The 10816-nt window shown below is 51.3% G+C and overlaps 1 protein-coding gene across 1 annotated transcript; it reads right to left on the reverse strand.

Annotated features, from left to right (window-relative positions):
* Positions 1–289: 289 nt before the first annotated feature.
* LOC138369111 (proteoglycan 4-like) lies at positions 290–10492 on the reverse strand. The gene is made up of 4 exons (XM_069332048.1): positions 10481–10492; positions 8175–8408; positions 6780–7412; positions 290–919 (listed from the first exon to the last, which is right to left on the reverse strand). The coding sequence occupies exons 1-4, from the start codon at positions 10490–10492 to the stop codon at positions 290–292; spliced, it is 1509 nt and encodes a 502-aa protein (XP_069188149.1).
* Between the last annotated feature and the right edge of the window lie 324 nt (positions 10493–10816).

Raw genomic sequence — 10816 nt, forward strand, 5'->3', positions numbered from 1 at the left:
AATGATTGGGATTGCCAGCGGCAGCCATGTTGTACTATCATACAGATTCACTGGTTTGTGCTTCTATCCTCCTTTCCTCAGTTACCTTGTCACTCACGTCACTGAAGAGCCTCGGGTGGTCAACCTCGACACTTGCTCAGTTTTCTTCATACGAGTGGTTAGGTAGCAACACCACGCTGGCGCTGCACACCCAAATAAATGTCTCGTGTTCGTGGTGAATATTGACAAATGTTTTATGGCGGAGAGGAAGAAACAAAGTCAGGAAGAGTCAGAGAGAGAAGGAAAGACCTCAAAGGTGGAGGAGGAGACCGCGTGGAAGAGAAGAAGAGAAGGAGGAGGTGGGAATACACGGAAATATGAAACAGGGGATAATCAAGTGTAGAAGAGGACGGGAAAGAACATAGAGGAAGAGAGAATTAAAGTACAAGTGAAGATAGAAGAAAGTGAAGAAAGGTGGGAAAGGCAGGTAGGTGGTACAGGTGGGCGGCAGGTAGGTGGTACAGGTGGGCGGCAGGTCGGTGGTACAGGTGGGCGGCAGGTCGGTGGTACAGGTGGGCGGCAGGTCGGTGGTACAGGTGGGCGGCAGGTAGGTGGTACAGGTGGGCGGCAGGTAGGTGGTACAGGTGGGCGGCAGGTCGGTGGTACAGGTGGGCGGCAGGTAGGTGGTACAGGTGGGCGGCAGGTAGGTGGTACAGGTGGGCGGCAGGTAGGTGGTACAGGTGGGCGGCAGGTAGGTGGTACAGGTGGGCGGCAGGTAGGTGGTACAGGTGGGCGGCAGGTAGGTGGTACAGGTGGGCGGCAGGTAGGTGGTACAGGTGGGCGGCAGGTAGGTGGTACAGGTGGGCGGCAGGTAGGTGGTACAGGTGGGCGGCAGGTAGGTGGTACAGGTGGGTGGCAGGTAAGTGGTACAGGTGGGCGGCTACACGTGGGAGAGGGGGTGGGCGGCTACACGTGGGAGAGGGGGGGGCGGCTACACGTGGGAGAGGGGGGGGCGGCTACACGTGGGAGAGGGGGGGCCGAGATTGTATCATAAGTCACCTGAATGCACCGTCAAGGTGAGTCTCTCTCCAGAGGTTCCCACGCTCTTCACCTGCCTTACTCACCTCGGTAATGCACAATTCCTCCGCTAATTACAGGCGCCCCGCACTTTATATACGGCATTTACGACTGTCTCCTTTCAGAGTTGTTATCGCGCCTCGACGTAAATGCTGATATGCGTTAATTTCAGGTCAACGCGGGTGATTGTGTGATATTCGTGCTGAACACGTCCCCGCAAAAACCCGACTCTGCGCCCCGTGCTCGTGAGAAACCTAAATGTTTACTGTTTTGTGTGGTGTGTGTGTGTGGTGTGTGTGGTGTGTGTGTGTGGTGTGTGTGTGTGGTGTGTGTGTGTGTGTGTGGTGTGTGTGTGGTGTGTGTGTGTGTGTGGTGTGTGTGTGTGTGTGGTGTGTGTGTGTGTGTGGTGTGTGTGTGTGGGTGTGTGTGTGTGTGTGTGGGTGTGTGTGGTGTGTGTGTGTGTGGTGTGTGTGTGTGTGGTGTGTGGGTGTGTGTGTGTGGTGTGTGTGGTGTGTGTGTGTGGTGTGTGTGTGTGGTGTGTGTGTGTGGTGTGTGTGTGTGTGTGTGTGGTGTGTGTGTGTGGTGTGTGTGTGTGGTGTGTGGTGTGTGTGTGTGTGTGTGTGTGGGTGTGTGTGTGTGGGTGTGTGGGTGTGTGTGTGGGTGTGTGTGTGGGTGTGGTGTGTGTGTGTGTGGGTGTGTGTGTGGGTGTGTGTGTGGGTGTGTGTGTGGGTGTGTGTGTGGTGTGTGGTGTGTGTGTGGTGTGTGTGTGTGTGGTGTGTGTGTGTGTGTGTGGTGTGTGTGTGTGGTGTGTGTGTGGTGTGTGTGTGTGTGTGTGTGTGGTGTGTGTGGTGTGTGTGGTGTGTGGTGTGTGTGGTGTGGTGTGTGTGTGTGGTGTGTGTGTGTGTGGTGTGTGTGTGTGTGTGGTGTGTGTGTGTGTGGTGTGTGTGTGTGTGGTGTGTGTGTGTGGTGTGTGTGTGTGGTGTGTGTGGTGTGTGTGGGTGGTGTGTGTGTGTGTGTGAGGTGTGTGTGTGTGTGGTGTGTGTGTGTGTGGTGTGTGTGTGTGTGTGTGTGGTGTGTGTGTGTGGTGTGTGTGTGTGGTGTGTGTGGGTGGTGTGTGTGGGTGGTGTGTGTGGGTGGTGTGTGTGTGTGTGTGGTTGTGTGTGGTGTGTGGGGGGGGGCGTGTGTGTGTGGTGTGTGTGTGGTGTGTGTGTGGTGTGTGTGTGGGTGTGTGTGTGGGTGTGTGTGTGGTGTGTGTGTGTGGTGTGTGTGTGTGTGGTGTGTGTGTGTGGTGTGTGTGTGTGGTGTGTGTGTGTGGTGTGTGTGTGGTTGGTGTGTGTGTGGTGTGTGTGTGTGGTGTGTGTGTGTGTGGTGTGTGTGTGTGGTGTGTGTGTGTGGTGTGTGTGTGTGTGGTGTGTGTGTGTGGTGTGTGTGTGTGGTGTGTGTGTGGGTGTGGGTGTGTGTGTGTGGTGTGTGTGTGTGTGTGTGTGTGTGGTGTGTGTGCACTCACCTAGTTGTACTCACCTAGTTGTGTTTGCGGGGGTTGAGCTCTGGCTCTTTGGTCCCGCCTCTCAACCGTCAATCAACAGGTGTACAGATTCCTGAGCCTATCGGGCTCTGTCATATCTACACTTGAAACTGTGTATGGAGTCAGCCTCCACCACATCACCCCCTAATGCATTCCATTTGTCAACCACTCTGACACTAAAAAAGTTCCTTCTAATATCTCTGTGGCTCATTTTGGGCACTCAGTTTCCACCTGTGTCCCCTTGTGCGTGTTCCCCTTGTGTTAAATAGACTGTCTTTATCTACCCTATCAATCCCCTTCAGAATCTTGAATGTGGTGATCATGTCCCCCCTAACTCTGTGGTGTGTGTGTGTGTGTGTGGGTGGTGTGTGTGTGTGGGGTGTGTGTGTGGTGTGTGTGTGTGGTGTGTGTGTGTGTGGTGTGTGTGTAGGTGTGTGTGTGTGTGGTGTGTGTGTGTGTGTGTGTGGTGTGTGGTGTGTGTGTGTGTGTGTGTGGTGTGTGTGTGGTGTGTGTGTAGGTGTGTGTGGTGTGGTGTGTGGTGTGGTGTGTGGTGTGTGGTGTGGTGTGTGGTGTGGTGTGTGGTGTGTGTGTGGTGTGTGTGTGGTGTGTGTGTGGTGTGTGTGTGGTGTGTGTGTGGTGTGTGTGTGGTGTGTGGTGTGAGTGGTGTGTGTGTGGTGTGAGTGGTGTGTGTGTGGTGTGAGTGGTGTGTGTGTGGTGTGTGTGTGTGTGTGTGTGTGTGTGTGTGTGTGTGTGTGTGTGTGTGTGTGTGTGTGTGTGTGTGTGTGTGTGTGTGTGTGTGTGTGTACTTACCTAGTTGTGCTTGCGGCGGTTGAGCTCTGGCGCTTTGGTCCCGCCTCTCAACTGTCAATCAACTGGTGTACAGATTCCTGAGCCTACTGGGCTCTATCATATCTACATTTGAAACTGTGTATGGAGTCAGCCTCCACCACATCACTTCCTAGTGCATTTCATCTGTTAACTACTCTGGCACTGACAAAGTTCTTTCTAACGTCTCTGACTCATTTGGGTACTCAGTTTCCAACTGTTTCTTTGTTCGCGTACCACCCGTGTTAAACAGTTTATCCATATATACCCTGTTAATTCCTCTGAGAATTTTGTAGGTAGTTATCATGTCTCTCCGAGCTTTCCTGTCTTCCAGCAACGTGAGGACCAGTTCCCTCAGCCTTTCCTCGTAACTCGTGCCTCTTAGTTCTAGGACCAGCCTATTGGCATACCTCTGAACTTTTTCCAGGTTCATCTTGTGCTTGGCAAGGTACGGGCTCCATGCTGGGGCTGCATACTCCAGGATTGGTCTTACATATGTGGTGTACAAGATCTGAATGATTCCTTGCACAGGTTCCTGAAGGCAGTTCTGATGTTAGCCAGCCTTGCATACGCCGTCGATGTTATTCTTTTTATATGGGGCTTCAGGAGACAGGTTTAGTGTGATATCAACTCTTAGATCTGTCTGTTTCATGAAGTACTTCATCTCCAATCCTGTATCCTGTGTCTGGCCTCCTGTTTCCTGTGCGTGCGTGCGTGCGTGCGTGCGTGCGTGTGTGTGTGTGTGTGTGTGTGTGTGTGTGTGTGTGTGTGTGTGTGTGTGTAGTTCGCAAGACGAGAGCTCTAGTCCTCCTTAACACGATTTGTTGACAAATATTTTCTCAACTTTCTACTGGAATGTTGTTTGGCTCGTTGGCGTCCGTCTCCTCTGGTTGTACCTTACCTTGAGGTGCTTCCGGGGCTTGGCGTCCCCGCGGCCCGGTCGTCGACCAGGCCTCCTTGTACCTACTGCCGGGGCGATGAAATGACTCTTGGCCTGGTGAGGCCACAACACCACGGCTGCATATTATATCTAAAGTCTGATGAACGTTACACACACACACACATACTTCTCATTTATTTTCTATCCATTAACTGGAATGAGCCCTAAAGTTGTCCATTACGCAAAGTGTCGTCTAGGGTTTTATACATGCGGAGTTTATTAGACGTCATTGAACTTAGATAAAGTTTTACTTCTTTGGGAAACTTAGTTGTCGCCCTTTGAACAATTTATAGCGTAATAAAATGACCAGTGTCTCGTTGTTTATATATTTACACTGGTACTGGATATGGAGGGAGATTTACTTGTGTCCCTGTATATATAACGTATGATGAAAAGGTTATTTTTACCCCCCCGTGTTACTGACTGTTCCTGTTCCATACACGAACAGTAACCCCAGTCCCTCGTTCTCCTGGTCTTTGCTTTGAACATTATACCTACCTACCTCCTTACCTACCTCCCTACCCCTCTCCTTTTCTCTCACTCTCTCTCTCTCTCTCTCTCTCTCTCTCTCACTCTCACTCTCACTCTCACTCTCACTCTCACTCTCTCTCTCTCTCTCTCACACTCTCTCTCTCACTCTCCCTCCCTCCCTCTCTCCTAGCACCTTGTTGGGAGCTTGCGACATGTTTCCAACACGTCGAGGCTTGCGAGTTTGTGCACCGCCAGACGAAAATAGCCGGGGCGTCCCATACCGCTATCAGGATGGCGGCAGATTAGCGGCGCTTCTGGTGACGTGCCCTGTCAATCTTCCTCGCCTCCACACGATGTGATCCCGTGACCTCATTCCGTGACTAATCTCCCCCCCCCCCAGGTCACCATACATTCTGACCTGGTGACCTTTGACACCATTCCTGTAGCCTATAGATTAATTGCAGATGATTTCGAGAGTTCTTCTATAGCAGCCTAGTCTTTGGGTTCGAACCTTGGTGATTAGCCTGATCTATGACGCTGTTTATCTTTGTTGAGCCACGTAGTCATCATAGTCTGGTTGATCCAGTCACTCCAGATGAAAGACTTCAGGGGTCTCTAATGAATGTGTGTACATCGTTTCAGGAGACTGAAGAGTTTTGGAGCTCTGATGATTACAGTGTGATGAGTAATGGTCCTTGCAGTCCCCCTTGACTTCCATGTAATATATTTTTTTTTAATTTTCTACTGTATCTCTAATTCTAGTAACTCCAGCCGGCCCTCCAGCCGGCCCTCAGCCGGCCCTCAGCCGGCCCTCCAGCCGGCCCTCCAGCCGGCCACTTTTGACACCTATTTTTATTTATAAATCATTCATTATGAATTATTTATTATTTATTAATATCATCACAATTCATAACTTATTCACCACTCGTTAATATATTCATCATTCACACATTTATTCATTCATTGAGGCGTCCTTCTGTTAATTTTTAATGACTCAATCATGATTTATGATTCATTTGATGAATTCACTGTGCACGTTATTCATCATTTAGGTCACTTGCTCATCATTACAATCCAATTATCATAATCTTTATTCTTCCTGTATTTACCGATCAATTATAATTCATTGATCACTCATCGCTAATCATTCATTCATTAGTTATCACCAAGAGTCGGAAAGACGTTATCATCGACTCCCAATACAAGTGTTATCACGATGACGTTATCTTGCTTGTAGGAACACACGAGCCACCTTGTCTTACGGCTCTGCACTCAAGCTGCACAACCCGCCATTCTTAAGTTAACAACTGCGCATCAATTTCGTGAAATTTTGATTCAATTTTGTTACCGAATTCTGAGATGAGACTTGATGAATCAACTTGCTGGCTTGAGGCTTTAGAGTATTGGCGAGAACATTACAAGTATTTTAATAATCAAAGAACTGTAATAATCAAAGAATTCTAATAATCAAAGAATTCTAATAATCAAACAATTCTAATCAAACAATTCTAATAATAATCAAAGAATGAGGTGATTTGATAAACTGCTATGCCCAAGATTACCATCAGAGTGCCGGCGGGCTGATGGGCAAAATAGCCTCGGCTACCATCAGTTTTTGTCCGGTCGTGATGGTCAAGTGGATTAAGGCGTCCTGTACATACCAGTTGCATTGCTCCTGGCAGTATAGCTTTGAGTCACTTCTGGGGTGTGAGTTTTCAGTTGCATATAGTCCTGGGGACCATTCAGGTTTATATTATATATATATATATATATATATATATATATATATATATATATATATATATATATATATATATATATATCCTCTAGACCCGTGCTAGCACGTTTAGATGAGCATGAGTACTAGTACACGCCCTCACACTGAGTAAAGCCATCCCAGAGAGATTCTAGTACAGGTGTTGGTTAAGCTTGTGTTACAGGTGTTGGTTAAGCTTGTGTTACAGGTGTTGGCTGAGCTTGTGTTACAGGTGTTGGCTGAGCTTGTGTTACAGGTGTTGGTTGAGCTTGTGTTACAGGTGTTGGCTGAGCTTGTGTTACACGTGTTGGTTGAGCTTGTGTTACAGGTGTTGGCTGAGCTTGTGTTACACGTGTTGGTTGAGCTTGTGTTACACGTGTTGGTTGAGCTTGTGTTACACGTGTTGGCTGAGCTTGTGTTACACGTGATGGTTGAGCTTGTGTTACACGTGTTGGTTGAGCTTGTGTTACACGTGTTGGTTGAGCTTGTGTTACAGGTGTTGGTTGAGCTTGTGTTACAGGTGTTGGTTGAGCTTGTGTTACAGGTGTTGGTTGAGCTTGTGTTACAGGTGTTGGTTGAGCTTGTGTTACAGGTGTTGGCTGAGCTTGTGTTATAGGTGTTGGCTGAGCTTGTATTACAGGTGTTGGTTGAGCTTGTGTTACAGGTGTTGGTTGAGCTTGTGTTACAGGTGTTGGCTGAGCTTGTGTTATAGGTGTTGGTTGAGCTTGTGTTACAGGTGTTGGCTGAGCTTGTGTTACAGGTGTTGGTTGAGCTTGTATTACAGGTGTTGGTTGAGCTTGTGTTACAGGTGTTGGCTGAGCTTGTGTTACAGGTGTTGGCTGAGCTTGTGTTACAGGTGTTGGTTAAGCTTGTATTACAGGTGTTGGTGAGGCTTGTATTACAGGTGTTGGTTGAGCTTGTATTACAAGTGTTGGCTGAGCTTGTGTTACAGGTGTTGGTTGAGCTTGTGTTACAGGTGTTGGTTAAGCTTGTATTACAAGTGTTGGTTAAGCTTGTATTACAAGTGTTGGTGAGGCTTGTGTTACAGGTGTTGGTTGAGCTTGTGTTATAGGTGTTGGCTGAGCTTGTGTTACAGGTGTTGGCTGAGCTTGTGTTACAGGTGTTGGTTAAGCTTGTGTTACAGGTGTTGGTTAAGCTTGTATTACAGGTGTTGATGAGGCTTGTATTACAGGTGTTGGTTGAGCTTGTGTTACAGGCGTTGGCTGAGCTTGTGTTACAGGTGTTGGTTAAGCTTGTATTACAAGTGTTGGTGAGGCTTGTGTTACAGGTGTTGGTTGAGCTTGTATTACAGGTGTTGGCTGAGCTTGTGTTACAGGTGTTGGCTGAGCTTGTGTTGCAGGTGTTGGCTGAGCTTGTGTTACAGGTGTTGGCTGAGCTTGTGTTACAGGTGTTGGCTGAGCTTGTGTTACAGGTGTTGGCTGAGCTTGTTGTACCTCCGTGTGGACTGGCTGGTGGAGTGCCACCTCCCTACAAGATCAGTGCCAGAGGCAGCAATCTCCGCCGAGTGTGGTACAGCGAGACTGACGATAGCGAAGCTGATAGCGAACAGAAGTCACTATAGAGGCTTATGACTGACTCACCACGAGCAGATAACCAGTACCGGCACGATAGCGGAGACGGGCATGAGAGTAGTGACCCGGCCAGTCACTGTCGTCATGTAACCCGATAACCTTGACACGGTACACAGCCTTGACACGGTACACAGCCTTGACACGGTACACAGCCTTGACACGGTACACAGCCTTGACACGGTACACAGCCTTGACACGGTACACAGCCTTGACACGGTACACAGCCTTGACACGGTACACAACCTTGACACGGTACACAGCCTTGACACGGTACACAGCAGGTCACACTACCACCAGCTGGCAGGCCACTAACCACCAGCTGGCAGGCCACACTACCACCAGCTGGCAGGCCACACTACCACCAGCTGGCAGGCCACACTAACACCAGCTGGCAGGCCACTAACCACCAGCTGGCAGGCCACTAACCACCAGCTGGCAGGCCACTAACCACCAGCTGGCAGGCCACACTAACCACCAGCTGGCAGGCCACACTAACCACCAGCTGGCAGGCCACACTAACCACCAGCTGGCAGGCCACACTAACCACCAGCTGGCAGGCCACACTAACCACCAGCTGGCAGGCCACACTACCACCAGCTGGCAGGCCACACTACCACCAGCTGGCAGGCCACACTACCACCAGCTGGCAGGCCACACTAACCACCAGCTGGCAGGCCACACTAACCACCAGCTGGCAGGCCACTAACCACCAGCTGGCAGGCCACTAACCACCAGCTGGCAGGCCACTAACCACCAGCTGGCAGGCCACACTAACCACCAGCTGGCAGGCCACACTAACCACCAGCTGGCAGGCCACACTAACCACCAGCTGGCAGGCCACTAACCACCAGCTGGCAGGCCACACTAACCACCAGCTGGCAGGCCACTAACCACCAGCTGGCAGGCCACACTAACCACCAGCTGGCAGGCCACTAACCACCAGCTGGCAGGCCACACTACCACCAGCTGGCAGGCCACTAACCACCAGCTGGCAGGCCACTAACCACCAGCTGGCAGGCCACTAACCACCAGCTGGCAGGCCACTAACCACCAGCTGGCAGGCCACTAACCACCAGCTGGCAGGCCACTAACCACCAGCTGGCAGGCCACTAACCACCAGCTGGCAGGCCACTAACCACCAGCTGGCAGGCCACTAACCACCAGCTGGCAGGCCACTAACCACCAGCTGGCAGGCCACTAACCACCAGCTGGCAGGCCACTAACCACCAGCTGGCAGGCCACTAACCACCAGCTGGCAGGCCACTAACCACCAGCTGGCAGGCCACACTAACCACCAGCTGGCAGGCCACACTAACCACCAGCTGGCAGGCCACACTAACCACCAGCTGGCAGGTCACTAACCACCAGCTGGCAGGCCACACTAACCACCAGCTGGCAGGCCACACTAACCACCAGCTGGCAGGCCACACTAACCACCAGCTGGCAGGCCACACTAACCACCAGCTGGCAGGCCACACTAACCACCAGCTGGCAGGCCACTAACCACCAGCTGGCAGGCCACACTAACCACCAGCTGGCAGGCCACACTAACCACCAGCTGGCAGGCCACACTAACCACCAGCTGGCAGGTCACTAAACAGGTCGACGGGACTGATACAGTCTTGACTAAACCTTCGGCAGCTTTCAGTTCAAATCCTCATCGCAGTGCCGCTTAAGTGCCACTTGCGTGACTGTGCCAGAGTGCCGCTCAAGTGCCACTTGCGTGACTCTGCCAGAGTGCCGCTCAAGTGCCACTTGCGTGACTCTGCCAGAATGCCGCTCAAGTGCCACTTGCGTGACTCTGCCAGAGTGCCACCAGAGTGCCACGCGTGACTGTGCCAGACTGCCACCAGAGTGCCACTTGCGTGACTGTGCCAGAGTGCCACCAGAGTGCCACTTGCGTGACTGTGCCAGTGCCACCAGAGTGCCACTTGCGTGACTGTGCCAGACTGCAACCAGAGTGCCACTTGCGTGACTGTGCCAGAGTGCCGCTCAAGTGCCACTTGCGTGACTGTGCCAGAGTGCCGCTCAAGTGCCACTTGCGTGACTGCCAGAGTGCCGCTCAAGTGCCACTTGCGTGACTCTGCCAGAATGCCGCTCAAGTGCCACTTGCGTGACTCTGCCAGAGTGCCACCAGAGTGCCACGCGTGACTGTGCCAGACTGCCACCAGAGTGCCACTTGCGTGACTGTGCCAGAGTGCCACCAGAGTGCCACTTGCGTGACTGTGCCAGTGCCACCAGAGTGCCACTTGCGTGACTGTGCCAGACTGCAACCAGAGTGCCACTTGCGTGACTGTGCCAGAGTGCCAGCTCACGATGATAGTCATCTTTGAGATATAATCTCTGACTAACCTATGGTTATAGGGGCCTGACAGCTGAGTGGACAGCGCTCGGGATTCGTAGTCCTGAGGTTCCGGGTTCTATCCCCGGTGGAGGCGGAAACAAATGGGCAGAGTTTCTTACACCCCTGGTGCGCCTGTTCACCTAGCAGTAAATAGGTACCTGGGAGTTAGACATTTGCTACGGGCTGCTTCCTGGGGATGTGTAGCAAAAAGGAGGCCTGGTCGAGGACCGGGCCGCGGGCACGCTAAGTCCCGAAATCATCTCAAGATAACCTTAACAAGATATTAATTTTTGGTCATATTGACCTC

Source organism: Procambarus clarkii, chromosome 27 (assembly GCF_040958095.1).
Source record: "Procambarus clarkii isolate CNS0578487 chromosome 27, FALCON_Pclarkii_2.0, whole genome shotgun sequence".
In the NCBI taxonomy this organism is placed as follows: domain Eukaryota; kingdom Metazoa; phylum Arthropoda; class Malacostraca; order Decapoda; family Cambaridae; genus Procambarus; species Procambarus clarkii.